At 38.9% G+C, this 21987-nt stretch overlaps 2 protein-coding genes across 5 annotated transcripts in view; both read left to right on the forward strand.

Moving 5' to 3' along the window:
- The first annotated feature begins 4259 nt into the window (after positions 1-4259).
- LOC310638294 (oxidative stress-responsive serine-rich protein 1-like) lies at positions 4260-20152 on the forward strand. Of its 4 annotated transcripts, none has more exons than XM_083359243.1 (7): positions 4260-4376; positions 10108-10228; positions 12150-12248; positions 12794-13414; positions 15280-15372; positions 16865-16909; positions 19809-20152. In XM_083359243.1, the coding sequence occupies exons 2-7, from the start codon at positions 10152-10154 to the stop codon at positions 19819-19821; spliced, it is 948 nt and encodes a 315-aa protein (XP_083215369.1). In that variant the 5' UTR covers positions 4260-4376; positions 10108-10151; the 3' UTR covers positions 19822-20152. The 4 variants fall into 4 exon arrangements, with proteins under 4 accessions (XP_083215369.1, XP_083215368.1, XP_083215371.1 ...); XM_083359242.1 differs by lacking the exon at positions 19809-20152 and adding an exon at positions 17087-17462; XM_083359245.1 differs by lacking the exon at positions 15280-15372 and having other exon boundaries at positions 19809-20148.
- The window catches only part of GDAP1L1 (ganglioside induced differentiation associated protein 1 like 1), a 52338-nt gene continuing 47874 nt past the window's right edge, over positions 17524-21987 (forward strand). Inside the window, exons 1-2 of the mRNA XM_083359246.1 lie at positions 17524-17684; positions 17718-19883. Of these exons, the coding sequence (XP_083215372.1) occupies positions 19836-19883 (48 nt within the window). The 5' untranslated portion in view covers positions 17524-17684; positions 17718-19835. The remainder of the gene's footprint in view (positions 17685-17717; positions 19884-21987) is intronic.

The raw sequence follows: 21987 nt of genomic DNA on the forward strand, positions 1-21987 counted from the left end.
AGGATTAACATTTCAAATATGAACAAATATTTCAAATAATCTACAAAAACAAATTTAAAACAAAGAAAAAACCTAAGCTATTTAGTTCTCTCTCGCCATTTCGTCTGAGCCAGATGTTTGGCATCTTTTCTTGCCTGCAAGTTCATTTATGTTTGGGGTTAGGTTCTGAGTTGTGGAAACTCTTAGGATAACTCTCAGCATGGAGGAGTGCATCAGTAAGAAGACCTCTGTATGCGCTTTTGTTCACCCTCATCACAGAAAAGTTGCTCACACAGATATGTACTACCAAACATGCAGAGCATTCCAGCAGCTTGTAGGCGGAGTTGGGGCATCATTTTAGGGATGAACCTGGTAAATTTTGTGGGTCTTACAGAATCATACTTTGCCTTAAGTGTGTTGTTACACTGGAGTTCTACCAGCTCCATTTGGATGTTTACAGGTGCTTTCTCCATGTCAACTGCAAATGGATTACTGACGGGTCCAAAATTGAATTTCTGTGCTTCAAAGTCAACAAAGCGACATGTAAACTCCATGTGAAGTGTGCTCAGTTTATCAGCAAAATGAGTATCTGAGAACTCAGCAGAGACTTGGTTTATGATTGTTTGGCAACAGGGAAAGTGACTCAAGTTTCCTTACTGCATCTGAGTCTCCCATGGTTGCAGGCTAACTTGGAACTCTTTCACTGCTTCATATATGTCCGTGATCACACGGTCCTGTCCCTGAAGCTGAAGATTTAGTGCAGTGAGATGCTTAGTTTTAGCGCAAAGAAAAGCTAATTCACACAGCCACTTTCATCCCGCAGAACTGTGGAGTCCTTCATTTTCCATGAATTGACAGATTTCCTTATGCAACTCGAAAAATCTATTGAGCACTTTTTCTCAAGTCATTGCACCTCTGTGTGACATGGCAGATCACCAAGTCCTGAACGTATTTCCTCAAGAAAAGACTTAAATTGACGGTGATTTAAACGTTCGGCTCTTATAAAATTAACTGTCTGTGTTACAGTGCTCATTACATGTTCCATCTTCAGGGCTTTGATGCATAATGTTCCTGGTGTATGATGTCAGCTCACCTGAGCAATTCTCGCTCTTTATCTTCTCTCACATCCTTCCCACTAATCCATTCTTTTCCCCACACATCAAAGGTGCTCCATCTGTTATCAGTCCCATAAGTTTGTCCCAGGGCAGTTTCATGACATTTAGATACTGCTTCAAATATGTCTTTTCCTGTGCTAGTGCCATGCATTGATTTAATAACCAAAAGTTCCTCTGTAACACATAAACTTGAGTCCACTCCACAGATGAAAATTGTCAGCTGTGCCGTGCCAGTGATGTCAGTGCTCTCAACCACAGCAAGGGAATATGCAATGAAATCCTTTATATTTTCAGTCAACTGTACTTGTAAATCAGTGGCAAGCTCATGTATCTGATCAGCATCATTATTTCTGCTTAGGCTTACATTCAAAAATGCTTACTTTTGATGTGGACACAAGACTTTGCACACTTTAATTATGCAGCACTTCAAAAACTGCCCTTCTGTAAATGGCTGAAAAACTAGCTTTCACAGTAGCTTTACAGTCCACTTTCTGATTGGCTATTTTGGGGGGTTTAAATATAAGCATGCAGGTCTTCTTCATGGCAGATGTTGTATATATGGAGTAAGAAACTGCACAGAAAGCTCAAAATCCCAGGTGCTGCATGAGGTGAGCAGTTCTGAGTGCTCTAGGTATCCACTCCAGATGTTTTGAGAAGGTTTAGCAACATCACAGCATCTATGAAGAGAAAGCAAGTGACTGCAGCCCTGTTTGATACAATTGAAATTATATATTTTATACAGGAGAGATCCTGGATGGATGGAGGAAAATATCAGCAATCCACCATCACTCCAAAGGCTTAGGACAAGACAGATTACTTCCCAGGGTAATGAAAAAACTAGTGGAGGTGAGTGAAGAAAAGCTTGGTAATGCTGAGAAATACAGAACTGGCAAGATCTCAGAAGAGTAAAGAGCATAATCTATCAGTTTAGCAGAGATCTATCAACCTGGTATTTTGGACAAGATATTAAAAAAGATAATTGTGCAGCATTTTTTGACATGTATGCTACAACTAAAAGCAACCAGCGCAGATCTGCTACAACTCATGGTATTAATCTTACTGATCTTTGAAAGTTAACAATAAATTTGATTTCAGCTTAAATGATTGAAGAATGCAGACATAGTGTACTTGGACCTTTATATAGTGTGTCATAATATTCTCCTTAATAAAGTTCTAAAAATTTGGGCTAGATACCTTGGTTTGATGGACTCAGAACTGCACCCAAAGAGTGCTGCTTAATGTTCCAATTCAATATGGAAGACAGTATCATATCATAAGGACTAGAGGGCACTGTTATGCATCATGGGCTGATCACCATTTTTATGAATGAGTTGGATGGGGAAGTTGAAGGATGCTTATCGTAACATTAGCTGGGAGTGGTGACAACACTTCAAATAGAGAAATTTTTTAAAAAAACTAGACAGGCTTGGGTTGTAGACTGAAAAGCACACACTATAATTTAACAGAAGGAAGTGTAAAGTTCTGTATCTGTGCTGGAATAATGTAAGGTCTAATAGGCTGACTTGAGAATAGTCTAAGTCATTTCCTTATTCTTGCTATCAAACATGGGATATATTTTAAAACATGTAGTTGGGACAAAAAAAATGAAACTTACGCATTCTCAAGCAAAAGCATATCCTACTTTATTTTTAATTTCACCTTTTGTCAGACAACCTTGTAATTTTGGATGAGTTCTAGCTTGCTGTCAGAATCCATTTATATCACATTCATAAATGTATGTTTAAAACATTATCCCCCCATACGGGTTCTGCCATCTCCGGAGGAAGGAGGAGCATATGTGGATTCAGCCTGCCTTAGGTTATTTCAAAGACCAAGGAAACCTTTTCAACTAGGGGGATCAAAAGGGAGGGGGAGAGGAAGAAGGCAATAACCATAAAGATTCGAAGTTCCTTTTTTTCCCCCCACGAAAAGGTTGACACAAAGTAGAACGATGGGGACTGACCAAATGGGGTTGAGGAAAGGGGGGCTGAACTGGGAACCCTTTATAAAATTTCAGTTTGTAAAACAATACTAAGTCCTGTCTTGTATTCCCACAACCAAGCATGTCCTAGTAAAGATTCCTTTTGGACTAGAACTGACTCCAAGAGTTTTTGTCTTCTTAAGACGTGGTTTGGGGTGGGTCCTGACACTTGCATTCATTTCTGCCCCCCACCCCAAGTGGCATTACTTAACTGATCTAAAAAATAAGTACAGCTGCTGAGTTGGGAGACCACCAGAAATTCCAAGCTGGGCAAAAAATTCAGGAAGAAAGCAAGAGCAAAAGACTCCAGCATTGTGGTCAAGGAAACTACATGGCCCGTGTATGTAGTCGCTAAGAATGGAACTCAAAATCCCTTTTAGGGCAACTCCAGGAATAGCATTATTCAGCAAGGTGGAAATAATATCCGTAACAAAAAAAACAACTAAGTACTTTGTGGCATTTATCGACGAATTTATTTATTATAGCAAATCCTTCCTCTTATTTTACGTCTTAGGCCACTGCACCAAACGAAGTCTATGGGGTCAAGCTAAAACCTAAGTCGTGTTTTCCAACCTTGGCAATTTTAAGATGTGTAGACCCAACATGCTGGTTGGTGAATTCAGGGAGTTGAGGTTCACACATCTTAATTGCCAAGCTTGGAAAACATTGACTGAGATTATTAATCTATGTGTTATGTCCCAAGTGCCACAAATCTTTTGCTGAAACAGAAAAACCTGCCCCTCCAAAGTTGAGAGATGCTTCACCTGTGGAGTTTCTGCCTGCGACCGAAGCCCCGAGTCTGACAGAAAAGCCAGCGGGCCGAAAAGGAACATAAAGGATGCTTCGCGAAGCAGTCGGAATGGGGCGCCTAGAGCGGTGACTCAACAGGAGACAATCGCTTTGGACGGGTAGAAACAGCTGCTCTGCTCCAGTGACTATGAGCGGACGAGGAATCACGCCAGTTCAGCGCTTCGGCGGCTCTGCGCAAAGAAGACGGCGGAAAAGAAAATTTCATACATTCCTTTTCTTTCACGCGAATACCCGTCTCCCCTCAAGCATATGTGCGGAAAGAAACGAGTGACCCGGATCTGGAGCACCTCACCGAGTCAGAATCCCCATGGAGACCATTTGGTACCAGTGCGCATGCGTTCTCTTGTAGGGTTTCGCGCGGAAAACAGGAGTGGATGAAAATGTGAGCCCTCGTGGTCCTTCAACGCATGCGCGCTGCACCGTCACTTCCTGTTGTTTCTATGTTCGCTTCCGGCAGTAGCTGGTTTGACTGATTGGGTCCGCTTTGTCGGGTAAGTTGGCCCTTATTTTCTTACCTTTCGTTCATTCTGAGGGAGAAGAATGGAGAGGTGTTTTTTTTTTTAAATTTCCATTCGGATAAATTGATTTGCCTTCTATTTTAGCGATGTCTTAGTCTCTCCCGCTTTCCCCTTCAAGACAGATAACATTTCGTAGAGGCGAAAGTAAAGGGCTGGGCCTCTTCTTCTTCAGCTACGTCATTTCTACTAGTTGGTGCGCTGACGGATTTCTTATTTAATACGTTGCCAGAATTCTGGGTCGTCCGAAGCCACGGAAACATTCCCTTCTCGACGGAAGTTTCATGGCGCCTTAAAGGCGAACATTTGGGTTTGTTAGGAGACACATTTTCGCCCCTGTCTTCCATAGTGACTCAACATTAAAAACCTTGGTCACGTTACACATGCAGAATTTCCTAACCCCCAAATTATTGTGGAAGTCAAATATTAATTAGACTGTATAACGTTAGTGGGTTTTTTAAAAAAAATAATGCATTTATTTAACATTTTCGAACTACCCTTCCTATGAATATATAAATTATACTATATATTTTCGCAACACACACACACACACGGAGTGTTACCCCAAAATTATTTTCTTTATAATTTTGTTTGAAGATATTCAATAAGATTTATTTTTGATTCTTTAAAATAAGTTTTTTCTATTGCTTAGAGCATTCATATAATATTTGGCGTTGTTGAATTGATAATTCAGTTTAATCCTTTTCAGAGGATCCTTAGTCTTATCAGACTTACTTTTTAGTTGTGTATATCACTGTAATTCTAAAGAAATATTTCAAACAGCAAAAATAGTATAATACTAAAAGTAGTGTAGTATAAAACACCTATAGTGGTGTCAGTCATCATTCTTCCAAATTGTATGGACTGATTGCTTGATTTCTGAATTAAGTGTGAACAGTATTTGTGAATTTACATCTGTAGTTTTATATAAGATAATTTACTAGTATTTTATATTAATAGTCACATACAGTGCCTATACATATCTATATAGTATAGATATTTTTTTGCAAAGAAGTTTTAAAATTAGAATAATTTGGTTAGAGGGATTAAACTGTAATGATAGAAATCTTACTGATTTTCTGTAGTAACTGTACCATTACTTTATTTTTAACTACATAATGAATATACACCTTTTGGATGAAAGTACTAACTACAAAATAAATAAATTATAGGTATATGTAGCCTTATCAGTTCAGCAGATTTTTATATGCTCCTTTAAAAGAATATTCCAAAAGTGCTGTTATTTGTATGGGTGGATTTCACTATGCTTTGTCAACGCCTCAGTCAAATGAATTTTATTCTGTCCCACCTATGATGTAGATACAGACAGCTTCAGTTTACTATGAATCTCCAATCTGTTGTTCAGAACTACTCTTACCTTAGGAAATATCCGTCCTATGTGTATAGTATGATATTTCAGTTTTAGTTGATAGGTATCCATCCACACAGAGAAATATTAACTAAAACACAGTTGTGATCATGCACTTAATCTAAAAAGTTCTAATAATCAGTTTGAATAAGAGAAGTCTCTTGGATAGAGTTTACCTTAGTTCCATTTAGACTGGATTACAGTAATGTTATTTGGGAAGCTTCTTTTAATAGAATTTGGAGGCTTCAATTGATTCCAAATATAACCATTGGGATATTGGCAGGAAGTAAGATAAATTGTTAATGTAATACCTACCTTACATTATTTGCACTGGTTAACCAGCTGTTTTTCAAAATCAGTGAAAGACTATTGGTAAATTTAGATTTGTTTTGGGGGGAAAATCGGTGTTTTTTTCAATGTGTTTGATATTTGTCTTTACCAAACTTCTGCAACTGTTTATAAATTTATATATTTAAAAGATTTTTATGCCCATCTTAAAACACATTTGTATGACAGTCTTAAAACAAATCTGGGCAGCTGTAATAGGAGATAAGAGGGGGAGTAGCAGCACCCTGTGATCAGACAAAAGATATCTCATCCCACAGAAGGAATGAGGGCAGAAACAGTATCTCATAAGGATTCTTCCCAGTTCTTTGGAAAGTAAACACAAGGAAGGGAAGATGTGCTTTAAGGGGTGCAAGATTATATTACAGTAATCTTGCAATAAAGATAGCGTTAGTATTTATACTTTTACTTTGTTGTTTGAACTACTTCTAAGGACTGATAGTGGTTCACAATAACAATAAAACCCAAAACTATTACAAATATAAAAAGTCAAACCCCAGTGCCTTTGTTGTTTCCTTAGGAAGCCCTACACACAATTCCAGACATCCTTTTGAATAATCAAAGGCAGAGAGTTCCATGAAGTAGGGATGGCCATAAAAAGGTAATGGTTCCAAAGTCCCACTAAAAGGGAAGGTTTCAGGGAAAGGAGCTGGAGCATGTGTACCTTGTCCAATCTGGTAGGATGGGCATATACTCTCGGGTAGAGGCAGTCACATAAATAACCCAGTCCTGTGGCATAAATAGAGTTATATAGGTGACACCACAACCTTGAATTGCAACTAGAAGGAAACTGGGAACCATTGCAGCTTTTGCAATACAAGTAGAAACATCCAATACTGTGGGTGCAGCTGCATTCTAAACAATTTGTAGCTTCCAAATGATCTTCAAGGGCAGCCCCATGTAAAGTGTATTGCGGTAATCCAGATGGAAAGAGACTAATAACCTCCCTTTCCAGGAAAGAGCACATTTGGCACACAAGACGAATCTGTGCAAAGACCCGCCTAGCCGTGACTGCCACTTGCTTATTAAACAGGAGCCATGAATGCAAGGGGATCCTCAAGTTCTGTGCCCACTTAGTCTAGGGAAGCACAACTCTATCCAGAATCAAAGATGACAGATCATGAGATGATCACGGGGGCAAAACCCCAAAGCTGCACAGTCTAGCCAGGGTCAAATTAAAGTCAGTTCCCCATCCAGATCGTCCCAGTCTCAAAGCACTGGGTCAACAGTGCAAAAGCATCAAGCGCCTACCTAGGGGTTGAGATACGTAACTGGATATCATCAACCTACCAATGATACCACACCCCATGCTGTCAAATGATCTTACCCAACATATTCAGGCAAGATATTTTTGTCTGAGGCATCCCAAGTGTAGGAGCCTCATGCTCAACCTACCCCCCATACTAAACACTGACTAAAACTAACCACAGAGAAAAGAGGAGAACCACTGCAAAATAGTGCTTCCTACTTCCAGTTCCTGAAGCAGGTTTAGAAGGAAACCACAGTCAATAATACCGCTGCTGAGAGATTCAGGAGAGTCGGGACAGTTGCATCAGCCCCATCCCAAGCTTCCAAACATCAGCAAGAATGATCAATGCCATCTCCACATTGTACCCCAGCCCGAACTTAGACGATCCAGATGTTCTGCTTTATCCACAGGCCTCTGAAGCTGAGTGCCAACTTCCCTCTCAGCCTTTCCCATAAAATAAGTTTCTAATTGGACAAAACGTCTCTAACATATTGCCTCCAAGGATGATGTGTTTAGAAGGGGGTGCTCTATTGCCACCTTCAAAATGGCAGTCCCACTCCCTCCCACAAAGAGATTAACTGCCTCTTTGATCATATTCCACCATGACCATAACCACCCTGGAGGTGTATGTATCCAGAACACAGCTGACCAAGCTTACATCCACAAGGACCTTGTTGACTTCCTAAGGGTCATCTGGCTCAAACTCCTCCCAGATAACAGGACTCAGATGTGTTTCAGTCATTTTTCAAAGGATTTGCCCAGCCAGAGGTCAACTCAGTAAAGTTGAATGACTGATAAGAATCTGAGAATATTCCTCACAAGAGGTCCTGCAAGATCTCCCCCAGCTCCTTACCTAGGAGGTACCTTTTCACTTGAAACAGAGCTGCTGAGAGGTTCTCTGTAGATGCAATAAGTACAGAGAAATAAGCATACTTTGCTGCCTTGTAGCCATAAGATAGGTCCTAATATAGGCTCTTATATATGCTCTGTCAACTTCATTCTTTGTCTTCCTCCAGAAGATATCTCTTGTGTCCCTTCATTCCTATAGCTGCTCAGTAAACCATGGTGCTGTACAAAAAATGCAAGCACAGTTTATTCACACAGGTGCAATTCAACAACATCCCTGTCACATGCTCATTCCAAACAGCAGCAAGGACATCTGTCAGACTAAATGTCAGAGCTTTGGGGAAAACCTCAAGCTCTCTCTAGGTCCATGAGGCACCTGAGTGTGTGTGTGTGTGTGTGAGGGGGTAATTCTAGGTTCCGACTCCTTGCAGGATGGGACAGCTGCACTGAACTTTAGGTTAAAAGGGCCTAAATGGACTGTTGGCAAGGGACTGACGTTAGCGTCGCCCAAATCCAGATCGTGACACCACTTCCCCAAGGCAAACACTAGATCCATTGTTTTGCCTCCTGGATGAGTCAAACTATAAATGAGTTGGGCCAAGGCTGCCATGGTTGGGCCATGAACTCCTGTGCTACTTCAGTGCTCAAACCTTGAGATGGCAAGCTGAGTCCCCCAGAACCATAAGCCTGGGGCTACCAACCCAGAAGCAGAATCCAGGAGCATGGGCAGGCATACCGCAATGCTGCAGGGAGGAAGGTAAATGAGCAGCAATTCCCACTGATGCCTATATCCAATCTAATAATAGAGTGTTTCACATCTAGTGTGGTCCGGCCTTGTATGCCCCTCATGTTGTATGAATTTCTTTGAATTCCCAACTACCATGGCTATTATTTTTATTCTGCTATTTTTTGAGCTGCCCTATAAAGACAGTCTAAAAGACATTTCTGTGTAAATTGATATATAAAATAGTAATCAGTATTAATAGAGCTATACAGTAGTATATGTTAATGAATTTCATTAAGAAATTTGTGTTTTCATTGTGGCATTCAAGTTTTATGTCTTACTTCCTAATAATGAATAATTTAGTATTTTTTTCTTCCAAAGATTCATATCTTTCTAATTGGTGACAGATATCATATTTTCAATCATTTACAATTTTTCAGTCTCATTTCATGTTAAACAAATGTTTTAATACAGAGGTCCCCAACCTTTTGGGCACCAGGGCGGTGCCATGGATAAAGGTTTTTCCGCAGACCAGGGGTGTGTGGTTTTAAATACTGCCTGCATCCCGAGGATAGAGCTTTGCTTGTTTGTGCGGCCCGCTTTCTGGCATGGTGTGGACCGGTCCAGGGACCAGTGGTTGGGGACCCCTGGCTTAATACTTTGTCTTAACATGCAAAAGATAATTTACTCAGTAACTGTATATTTAAACAATGTTGTTTAGAAAATAGTCATATTATAAAAAAGCTTCAAAGTAATGCAAAAAGCATGTTCTTTGACAACATGGGTATCAGTTAAGATTGATCATATTTTTTTTTTCAAACAGCTAGGCACTTGAACTTGAAAGGTGACTTGAAAGTCAGTCTACATTGGAGTCTTATGTAGTATGCAGTTCTGTTAAAAGCATATCATTCTTATAGGCTTTCTCTACATGAGAGACAGTTTGGTGCAGTGGTTAAGCATCTGAGAGACATTAGTTGTAGACCCACTTTAGGCATGAAGCCAGGTAGATGATCTTTAGCCAGTTATTTCCTCTCAGCTTTAGAAAGGAGGTGATGGCAGCCACTTCTGAAAAACCTGTAGGGATTTGTTCAGGCAGTTTCCAAAATCTAACACGATTGAACAAAAGGGAAAAAATATCTACATAAAATCAATATCAGTTTGTTTTTCTTGTTAGCATTCGTTATATGGCAGGCGGAAGAGCATTCTAACAAGCCACAGATGGAATCAGAAGTTAAAGAAGGAGATGAAGAGAGCCTGCAAACAGCTTTCAAAAAGTTGAGAGTGGATCCAACTGGGTAGGTAACAATTGCTTAAAAAATTTTTTTTAGGGTCTTGGTGCTTTTAGTGGTATATTGTTTTCTTTTTGCAAGCTTAAAATTGGAAGTGAAGAAAGTTTTCAAGCTCATCATTTATATTTGTCTTACTCTCAATTTTGTAGAAAATGCTCTGTCTAGTGTGGATATTTATTTATTTATTTTATTACATTTATATACCGCCCTTTCCCGAAGGACTCAGGGCGGTTTACAGGGTGATTAAAAAACCAAGATACAAAAGTTAAAAACAAATTTAAAAAAAAATTATATTTGTCCCTGCATAAATAAAACCCCAGTTAAAATAAGATTAATCCTCAGCCTGGGCCAGAGAGCTCGAAGAGCCAGGTCTTCAGGCCCCGGCGGAATGAACGGAGGTCGGGGGCAGTCCTCAGCTCCACTGGCAGCTGGTTCCAAAGGGCAGGCGCCCCCACTGAGAAGGCCCTATCCCTGGGTGTTACCCGCCGGCAATCTCTTACCGGTGGCACCCTGAGAAGACCCTCCCTGTGGGAGCGCACTGGACGAAGGGAACTTGATGCCGCAGCAGGTGTTCCCTCAGATATCCCGGACCCAAGCCATTTAGGGCTTTATAGGTCATCACCAGCACCTTGAATCTCACCCGGAGGGCAACCGGAAGCCAATGCAGCTCGCGGAGTAGAGGTGTTACATGGGAGTATCGGGAAACCCCCATCACAACTCGCGCGGCCGCATTCTGCATCAGCTGAAGCCTCGGAGTGATCCTCAAGGGCAGCCCCATGTAGAGAGCGTTGCAGTAGTCTAAAATATTGGGAGATTTCATTCCCTAACTTTGACTTCAACTAATAAAACATATGTAAGATATGCATGAATCAGTTAATTGTTTCAGGATCTTATATTTGTTTTTACACAAACTGACAAGTTGCATCATCCTCTCAGAGATATTTCTTTACCAGATTCCTTAATGCTTTCAAGAATGACCGAACTTCTAGTCTAGTACTTCCTTCACTGGAAAAACTGGGATACATTCAGAGATGTTTCTGCCTTTAAAAGAGCCCATGTTGAACTATACAACACAGTCAAACATCAGTTCAGGAAATATTTTATGGCACATTGTAGTCCTCAGCTTACAACCACAACTGACCCAAAATTTCTGTTGCTAAGCAAGACATTGAGTTTTGCTCCATTTTATGACCTTTTTGCCACTGTTAAGTAAATCATTACAGTTATTAAGTTAATAACACAGTAAGTAAATCTGGCTTCCCCTTTAACTTATTGTCAGAAGATTTTAAAAAGTGATCACGTGACAAAGGACACTGCAACTATCATAAATATGAGTCAGTTGCCAAGCATCCAAATTTTAATCATATGACCGGGCTTTTACAATGGTTAGAAGTGTGAAAAACAGCCATAAGTCACTTTTTTCAGTGTCGTCGTAACTGGTCACTAAACAAATTGATGTAAGTTGAGGACTACCTGTCTGTCATAAAGGGTTTTATGATAATGTTTATGTCATAAAATTTTCTATAAAAGCACTTGTTCCAGATAGTTAGACTTACATGATTTATTCACGGTTCTAGTACTAATCAGTCGTAGTACTGGTTGTTTGCTTTATTGAGCCATGAGTCTTATCCATAGTTCCCTATTGACATTCTGAGGAAGCCAGGTTTGTAAATGACAATCACGTCATCACAATGTGCTTGGTAAACAATGAATGAGTTGCCAAGCACCTAGATCACAATCATGTGACCACATTGGTGCTGAGATGACTAGAACTGTGGAGATTGGTCATAACCACTGTTCATTCCATGAATGGACATGAATGGTCACTGACCAAATGATTCTGAGTCAAGGACTACCTGTACTCTGTTCCACTTCTCACCTATTTTACAGAATAGCATTCTAATATGTTGTCTGTTCCTTAAACCAGATCTTCTGTTAGTGAAGGAACAGGATTGCGATCTCTAGGCAGAGTAACTATCGACGGAGGCTGGCATCAAATTGTCTGTTCAAGAGAGGTTTGGCACCGGTAAGGAAAATTATCTGCTCTTATATTTCTTATTTTTTTATTTTAATGTTTTAAATTTGAGTACTCTTTATTTGAAATTTCTTTTAAGTGTCAATACTTGGCTAATATAAATGCAAAAATTAGGGTGAAGCGTATTGTGCAGTGATCTGTTTGCATTTTGTTTCTACCTTGCCTGGTTGGGAATTTATCTGGAAATAGCGGGAAGAAATGCAGTGGCTTATTTTAACTACATCCAATGTTTCATAATTATATTTATTTCTGATTACATATAGTTGCAACTCTTAAAATTCTAATTTGATCTTTTTCATGGATAAAAATCACAAGGCACATGACATGAAATTACTTCATGGAATTAGAGTAAATGACTTAATATAGAATGCCTGTGTTGGAATATATACTGCTCAAAAAATAAAGGGAACACAAGATAAGACATCCTGCTATTAAATACAGTACATTGTGTTGTTTAAGTGTTCCCTTTATTTTTTTTGAGCAGTATATTTTGTTCTAGAATTAGTTCTGCTAACGTCACTGCTTTCTGTTAACAGAGGTGCACGGAAATCCTTGAAAGGGACAACCAGACCACAACGACGCAGGCGTTCCAAATCTCCTGTTCTTCATCCCCAAAAGTTTACATATTGCAGCATAAAAGCATCTTCTGTAAATAACCAACTGAAACACAAAAGTCAGATTGATGCTCCAAAAAATAAAATTGGTCCAGATCCTAGAGTTTCAGAAGAGCTGTACCTAAATGGAAAGAGGTGCCCACTTTTAGACAGCAGCAACTGCAGAAAAAGCAGAGCAGGACATCAGAAAACGTGTACTGGTGAGCAGCCTTCAAGGAATTTAGGAAGGAAATGTCATACTTTTTCTTTGACCTTTGAAACCAGCCTGGATCCTAGCCAGCCTTCAGATTTCCAGTCTCTCTCCAAGATGAGTTATGAGAAGCAGTGCCCGTACATGGACAAAGAGTGGCAAGCAATAGAAACATATTCCTTTTCTGGTTTGCGGAGCGTCTTATCAGAGTGTGAAAAGGCAGTTCTGGAAGTGCGTTCACAGTCCTTACCAAATCGATCAGCTTCTAGTACAGGTTCGTCTGGCTCTGCCCGGTCTTGTTCGGAGCAAGCTCGAGTCTTCGTGGATGATGTGACTATTGAGGATCTTTCTGGGTATATGGAATATTACTTATATATTCCCAAGAAAATGTCTCACATGGCAGAGATGATGTACACTTGAGATGAGAATCATGGGTTTTAAATTCAGTGGTGGTAGTGAATATTTCCTCAGTGCTGTAGATGGAAATGTGTCCATTGTCAATGCTGCGTGTTTGATCAAATGTTTATTTGCACCATATAATGTAGTTTTTTAAATAAAGTTTAAAAAGCGATATCATATGTTTAAAAGTGCGTTGCATTAAATAGGAGATTTAAGAAAGTACCTGGATAAAATTTTTGTTCTCTTGATACAATCTAAATTTCAGTTTCCTAAAAACTTCAAACAAGGTTTGTCTTTAAATACGAGTTTTCCCAAAATGCAGCAAATTCTGTAGATTTCAAATTAAGTTTTACCAAGTTAGGTAAAAAATAAATAATCGGATCTATTGATAAATTTGCAATAAATTGGCAAGGATTTTCACTTTTTAATTAAGTATTAATTTTTTCACTCTAAAATGAAAGCTTGGGCTGAACAGGAGCGGATGTTTTTGTGACAGAACTTTGAGCTCATATCACTTCTGTTAATGAAAAGAAATTTATAGCTCAGGAGATCATGCAGATATCGTAACTTACCCTGTTAGTATAAGACTTTGGTTAACATTATGCTAAGTCAAAATGCTGTTTGTTGTGATGAGCATGTCTTTTGCAACCATCTCCAAATGTTTGGATTTCTTATGAAGAAAACAAAAATAGATCCAACAAGCCTAAAAGCTATTCAGTCTTGCCCTAGTAAAATAACTCAGATGAGTGAAAAGTTAAAATAGTTTTGTGCAGTTCCTTGTATAACAGGGGTGTCAAACTCGCAACGTCATGTGACGTGATGTGACATATCATGACTTTTTTTCCATTGCCGGCAATGGGGTGGGTGCAGTTTCAGCATGACCCATACAGCCCGCGGGCCGCCAGTTTGACACCCTTGTTGTATAGGATTGAACATGAGTCTGCAATTTTAAAGGAACAGGTAAAAGGTTTAGCATAATTAATATTGCCTCCTAAATAAATTTGCTGTTCTAATTTTCCTTAATATCTCAGCTTCTATCAAAAGTTATATATCTCTAAATTGACTTTACTCAGATTAATATTTCATTGCTAAATACAAGCATATTTTTTCTTCTTGAACATCCTACAATGAGCTGCTTATGTAATTCTGGGTTTTCTTTTTTTAATAAGCCATAGTGGTTAAGTGGAAGTATCACACTAAGCCACCAATATATGGAATAATGCACAATGTGAACCCATCTTTTTAATAAGCTGGTCTTGTCCTTGTTTGCATAATACACGCAGATTAGTGATAACTGCTCTCAGTTGCTAGGGTGATCTCCCTCAGTACATGATCTTGGATGACTTCATCAGTCATCTGATAGCCATATTTATATTCTTTGGTGGCACCAAGGAGGCTGGAAACTATCCCTTTCTGCTTCACTTCCTACATTTTTTTGTTCCCAACTGCAAGAAGAAAAGTTATGGCACTATAGGATTGAGACCACCATGACCAGGTTTGGATAGGTTGGGCTGTTTCCCATGGTTTTCCTCTTTTTCAGTACCAAGATCCATGTGGTCACACGGATCCTAAAGGATTATTTAAACTGTTCAGAAGGAGCACTGTTTTCATAACACCTTTCTAGGACTCAGGGCTGGTGGAATAGTCAATTAACATTTTAAATTCACAGGACATTGGTAAAGTTACTTCACCAAAGGAATTAGTTTAGCCCTGAATAGATTGGGTCATTGGGGCTAAATACAGCTTGCTAGGATTATAGCTGTGTCAGTTAACCTAGTTTTATGACTTCACATGACATGCTTTTCCTATCTACAAACAGTTTAAGATGGCATGTGAAAAGGTCCATTAACTGCCTCTTGAGCACTACTGGAATGATCGTCCTTGAAGACGAATGCTTTCAAAATGTTTACAGGTAGTTCTTGACTTGCAAGCAGTCACTTGGCAACCATTCAAAGTTATGATGGACCTCCCCAGAGCTACTTACGATGTTTCTAAATTCTAATGGCTGTCGCCACAGTCGTATGATCGTATTTGGGGCACCTAGCAACCAGTCCACATTTAGAACACTTTACGGCATGTCACAGTCACAGAAGTGCAATTTTCGGTATTTTTTTCTGGAAACTTCCATGACTACAACATTCATTCAATGACCACAGCATGCACTTAACTCGCACCACAAAAAAGTCAAAATCTGGTGTGGTCACATGACTCACTGAACAACTGCCACAGCTTAGAACTGTAATTCCAGGTCCAATTATTCTATGTCTAGGATTACCTGTAATACAGTTGCATATGCCATACAGATGGAGCTTACTTTCTCACTAAATTCCTGTGAGTCTTGATCTCTTCATTTAGGTTGCGGCTTTTCAAAAGAAACTGTTAATATTAATTTACAAGTAAGCAATTTATATTCTGTATGTTGCACAATCTTCAATTGAGGTCAAGGAAGCACTATAAATTATAGCTCTTTTGAATAAGCTTGTCTTGATCTTATTTGCCTAACATAGGCAAATTTGTTTTCTTTGTTTAGTATGCATTTAAATTAACATTTGAATTAAATAACATATTTGGAATTAAAATGTGTGCTAGCTATGGATTTCGTAGTTAATTTGTCCTAGTTGCTGAAAGTGTTAGATGAGCCATAAGCCAGGAAGACAAAGCAAAAAGACTTCCAATGTACAACATCTATTTTTATTCTGCAGAACTTCGAAGAAAATTTATTTATTTTTATTTTTATTCCATTTATATCCCGCCCTTCTCCGAAGACTCAGGGCGGCTTACAAGCTTAGCAGTAGCCTTCATTCTATGTATATGCCTGCTTATTAGGGCTTTCACACACCCCCAAGCGGCATTATTACAAAATCATTTGAATAAGCAAAGCTTTGCATCCCATGGAATTTAAAAAAAAACCAAGTAAAAGGTTTAAGAAATATGAGCTTTCCTTGCAGCATAAGGATAAATCCATTAATATATTATGGCAATATTGCAAAATAGGCTAACTCATTTTGTTTTCCCCCATCCCCCCCCCACCCATCTTAAGCAAAATGTCTTTAAAAATTGTCCCCTGAAACAAATGGAACTGTTTCTGAGTATAGTAGCTTGCTTCAATTAAACCTTTGAATAGAAGAATTTCCCTGCTGATTATGCCCTTGCAAATTAATGAGAGGATTGGTTCTATTCCCCATACATAAATACATGTGATTATGAAAATTTAACCCATTGTATGCATACCAGAAGTAGCTATTTTATGCTGTAATTGTTAAATGATATATGTCCCATTTACTATATGTCAATATTAGAAATATTGGGTAGTCCATTTATCTTAAATATATATACATACAAATATGCCTTAATTTTTGTATAAAGAATGCAATTAATGTTTCTGATTTACTTTTGATTAACAGATTCTCATCATATTTGAACATCTGCATTGTAGGAAGACTATACAGGTATAATGGAATAGGTGTATTGCTAGGAGAACAAATTCAAATTTGAAACCATAATAACCATATGTACTTAGTGAGTTTGAAAATGAGTATATGATTTCTGCTTTGCTGTTTAAAAGATGATACTACTCAAATGGAGTTTTTGAAGCATATAATGTTTTAGATTTATTTTTTCCCCAGTCCTAGGGCTAAAGGGCAAGAAAAGTCAGCATCAGAGTCAAGAATACAATGGAGCAGGGAACTTCCTTTTGGATAGTTAAATCCTTCTCAATGCTGATTTAACAATTACTGGAATTGTGGAGTAAAGGATATTGGCAACACACAAAATGATTGTTTAAAACCAAATACTTTACGGAATGTTCAATAAATGGACCACTAGATGGAGCTTTGAGGTTTTATTTTTTTGATGCTAGCAAATAATTTATCCAGAAATGCAACTGGTATTTTCAAAAGGTCAATGTCCAAAAGTCTGTCAGATAATGAAATGAGTCCAATATTCCTATAGAGGAGGAAGATTAAACCTTATACTAAGATTTTTTTTAATGTTATATATACCATTAATATTAGGGACGCGGTGGCTCAGTGGGTTAGGATGCTGAGCTTGTCGATCGGAAGGTCGGCAGTTTGGCGGGTCGAATCCCGAGTGCCGCGTAGCAGAGTGAGCACCTGTTACTCGTCCCAGCTTCTGCCAACCTAGCAGTTCGAAAGCACGTCAAAATGCAAGTAGAAAAATAGGGACCACTACGGTGGGAAGGTAACAGCATTCCGTGCGCCTTTGGTGTCTAGTCATGCCGGCCACATGACCACAGAGACGTCCTCGGACAAGCGCTGGCTCTTCGGCTATGAAACGGAGATGAGCACCGGCCCCTAGAGTCGGAAACGACTAGCATGCATGTGCGGGGGAACCTTTACCTTTATACCATTAATGCATGGCAGAAATGTTTCCGAGCAGAAGCTTGTGTTTGAAAAAAAGCTGAAAATAGTATTGAAAATAGTATAGAAAGTTGGAATCTAATTTTTTGTGAGAGCCAGTTTGATCTAATTGTTGTGATGCTGGAGTAGGAGAATCTGGGTTCTAGTGCTGCCATGGCAAGAAAGCAGTGGCAAACCACTTCTGAAAATATTGCCAAGAAAACTGGATGAATTTGTCCATGTACTCACCAAGAACCCAGATTGACAAAAAAGGCACACAAACACAAATATGCCTTGTAGAGTGCCAAATTAGGTGGTTTGAAATTGCAGAGATTTGAAAAAGAAAAAAAAATCAAGAAAGAGAAAAGATAGAGGTGCAAGAAAAGTAAAAGTAAGAAAATGGAATAAAAAATCACAAACTAAGTAAAACATTAATCACAGAAATTATTTCTGATGACAGCTGCAATGTTTTTCAAACTCATCCTTTTTAACTTCATACAGTAAAATAATTGTTTCGAAACTTAATAGTTCATATCAGTCTAGAAATATTTAACTCAAATATTTAACCTTTTTCTCAATTTTGAAACCAATTTTTTTATCAGATCTTTCAAAACTTCAAACAACTGCATAAGCTTTACAGAGATAGCTCCTAAATCTTAGATTCCAAACAAATTTGGGAGAAGTGGTAAACTCCATTATTACTATAATTTTATGAGGTACTTTATCTATAAAACTCAGGTTGGCATTCCATTTTACCTTTTCAAGAACTTATAAAGCAAAGATGCTAAATGATATGACATGTCTCAGAAGTTATCCAACTAGTATCATTGCCAAACCATAATTTGAACCTAGATATTTTTGGAGTTATTCTGATAATGCAAATATTCTTCATGATTTGTTATGGAACTTCGTGGGTTCACAGGATTTCATATTAGCCACTGCACATCTGATTCCATATTGTGTTTTTTTCTTGTTTGCTTGTCACATTTTCTTAATATTTATTTATTTATTTATTAAATTTGTATACCGCCCTTCTCCCGAAGGACTCAGGGCGGTGAACAGGGCAATACATATCAAAAACAAGATACAAAAATTAAAAACGATTAAACAAGATGCCCACGAATAAGTTAAAACACATTAAAAGTAGGTTAAAACACATTAATAAAACCCAACCCCATCCCATCAGGCCAGGCCAGCTTGTATAGAAAACAAGGTCAAGCGAAATAAATTTCTGCTTTCTCTTTTAGCCAGCACTCCTTGAATTAGATTTATTGGAGAGCTTGAAGTTGGGGAGAGCAGAAAAGGATTATTTTGGACTTTGAAAACAGTGCAGAACTGATGCAAGCAAGAATTGGGGGGGGGAATAAAATAGCACATACCTAGAAAACCTCTATATCTATTTCTACTAATTTTGCATAGGTCATTATTTTAGTCTAATGTTCTTTCAAATTACATCTCATTGATTTAAAAAAGGCACCATTAAATGTTTATTATTACTTCTCATGCTAGAAGATATTCACACTCAAGAGCTGCAGATACGTTAAGACAAACATATCCTTAAACCTGCAGAAGACAAATCAGACTATGTCCAGACCTGAGGAGCATTTGAAATAGCCTAGGCAGGGTAATCCATAGTGCTCAATGCTGACTTCCAAAGGCTGATGGGATTCTTCAATGTTATTGTTATTCTTAGTACTATTAGTTAAAGTAATACTTACTATTTTCCTATAATAAATGGTCAATGAACAATGTGAAAGCAGTTGATGAGCTGAAGAGTTTGGGGATTACTGGGATAAGCAATCCTTGCACGTCCTTATTCTGTGCAGTGGTGTATATCCTTATGGAAAAGCCCTCGACCTTTATAACCATGTAGCTACTGTATTTTTTGCCATTTTATTAAAGCCACAAAATGTGCTGTGAGTAGCAAGACTTTAACAATGTTTCTTTGTTATGGTGTTTTAATCTCAGATTGTACCCTGTCTCTCTGCAGGAATTCAAAATAGGATTGTCCTATTTCATGCTCATGAACAAGGCTGCATATCTGGAAGAGAAGATTTTCATTATGGTAGATACTGCATGAGAAAGTTTAGCCTCAAAAAATCTGATTTAATTTGGAGTTCCTTGCAACTGCCATCTGGAAATGTCACTTTTCTTTTACAGTCACGCAACACTCCCTGGCTAGTTTCACTCTGTGTGAGATCATCATAATAAAACATCATGACTGATTCCCCACAGTAATTTGTACTTGTGCAGAGGAGCCAATACACTGAGCAGAAAGTTGTGTCTTGTTCCCTATTAACAATTTGTCATTCTGAAACAAGTGGAGGTATAACATAATGAGGAAGGCTAGAACTTGCTAGATGTATGGACTTCAATTTCCAGAATTCCCCAGCCAGCTAATTCTGGGAATTAGCCTATATATTTGAAGGGCATCAAGATTTGAGAATAATAACCTTGCCCCCAAAGTTTACTGGGGGAATAAAATGTGCACGGGGGGGGGGGAAGGTGGGCATGGTGCCTTGAGTTCTTGGAAGAATTGCAGAATATAAAATTTGGCAGTCTGTGTGCTCAGGAGTTACCACCTTAAAGACCAGAAAAGAACAGGAATGTCAAATTTACCATCTGATAAACATAGATGTTGTATGATATCTTGACTAATGTCCCTCTTAATTTTTATGGATGCCTGTTCCTCCTACTGCAGAAGAATTCAGTGGATTAGTTTCTGGTATCCTTGGACCTGAGAATATGAAGACCTTAGTACAGGGGTGTCAAACTCAATTTCATTGAGGGCCACATCAGCATTGTGGTTGCCCTTGGGGGGCTGGCTGGGTATGGCCAGGGTGGGCGTGGCCTACTGGGTGGGCGTGGCTGGAGTACGTATGGCCTACTGGGTGTGCATGGCCAGCTCTACATCATTGGCATCAAGGGTGCTAATGGGGGCCTGGGCAGGAGTGGGACAGATCTGGGGATCTCTGGCAGAAGGAGGGTCTCTGGGCCAGGGCCAAGGCAGCGGGGACCGTTCCCTCACTGTTTCCAGGATGGCTTCGGGGGCCACATGAAACCACTTCGCAGGCCGGATGTGTTTGACATGTCTGCCTTAGTAGGTGATCGATGAAGAAAAAGGCAAGAACAGCAAAAAGAAATATCAACAGAGTAAAGGAACTCGGTATGGATCCTGAAATAAGAAATATCTTCAGTGGGTAGCCAACTACACTGATCAGGACAGCAATGAATTACCCCCATTAAAGGCTTATGTCTTTTTGGGATATTTTGAGTACATTCACATTTGACTTATCTTGTTCAGTTGGATTGAGAATTTAGCTATCAAGTCAGATTTTCTACTCTCCTCTCGCTCATATTTTCTTTTGCTTCAAGAAGACTGACCTCAGCAGCACAGGGTTGCCAACTCTAGAAAGCAGCCATTCTGACAATAGGGTAAAGTAGAGCAAAGACTTAGGCTGACCAGTTGTTGATTCAAAGCTTTCTACTTGCATGTATATGCTGGCTGAGAAATTCTGGGAATTGAAGTCCACAAGTCATAAAAGAGCCACGTTTGAAGACCCCCTGCTCTATGGGGTTTATGATAACTCACCAGGGCCAACTCACCATAGCCAAATTTCTGTGGCCAATTTGCTGTGGAATGACTCGCTGCAAGCCAACTTGGCATGGCCAATTCACAGGACAACTTGCCACGGGACAAGAATTATACTAATATTGAAGAAATAGTGGAATACAATCATTAAAGAAAAGATGCCAAAGGAAGGACAAAATGAAATGTGAATGACAAAAATTAAAACATTTTTAAAATCATTTTAAACAATTGAATTGTCGAATTATCCTGCAGAGAGTTGTCCCGTGACAAGTTGACTGTGGCAAGTTGTCCCATTCCATTCCCTAGGAGCCATATAATTCCCCATTGTAATTTTGGTTTATGGCCAATAGATGGATGGCAAACAATTCCTGAGGAGTAATGCCAAGTTAGACAATTGTTATTTTAAGAAAAATATATTACAACTAACCTAGCCCGAGTCCCCTTCTCTCTTGACTACTGCAGTGTGCTTTACATTGGGCTGCCTTTGCTAAGTATCTGGAAGCTTCAGTTGGTTCAAAATGTGGCAGCCTACAGTATATGGTTCTGTACAAGTCTAGACACATTTGCACATATGTCA

Source organism: Vipera ursinii, assembly GCF_947247035.1.
Source record: "Vipera ursinii genome assembly, chromosome: 3".
Lineage (NCBI taxonomy): Eukaryota > Metazoa > Chordata > Lepidosauria > Squamata > Viperidae > Vipera > Vipera ursinii.

Coding starts and splice junctions, on each gene's coding strand:
- LOC310638294 (XM_083359242.1), top strand. CDS start 10,152: ATGGAATCAGAAGTTAAAGAAGGAGATGAAGAGAGCCTGCAAACAGCT. Junction 10,229..12,149: donor TTGAGAGTGGATCCAACTGG/GTAGGTAACAAT, acceptor TCCTTAAACCAG/ATCTTCTGTTAGTGAAGGAA. Junction 12,249..12,793: donor TCAAGAGAGGTTTGGCACCG/GTAAGGAAAATT, acceptor TTCTGTTAACAG/AGGTGCACGGAAATCCTTGA.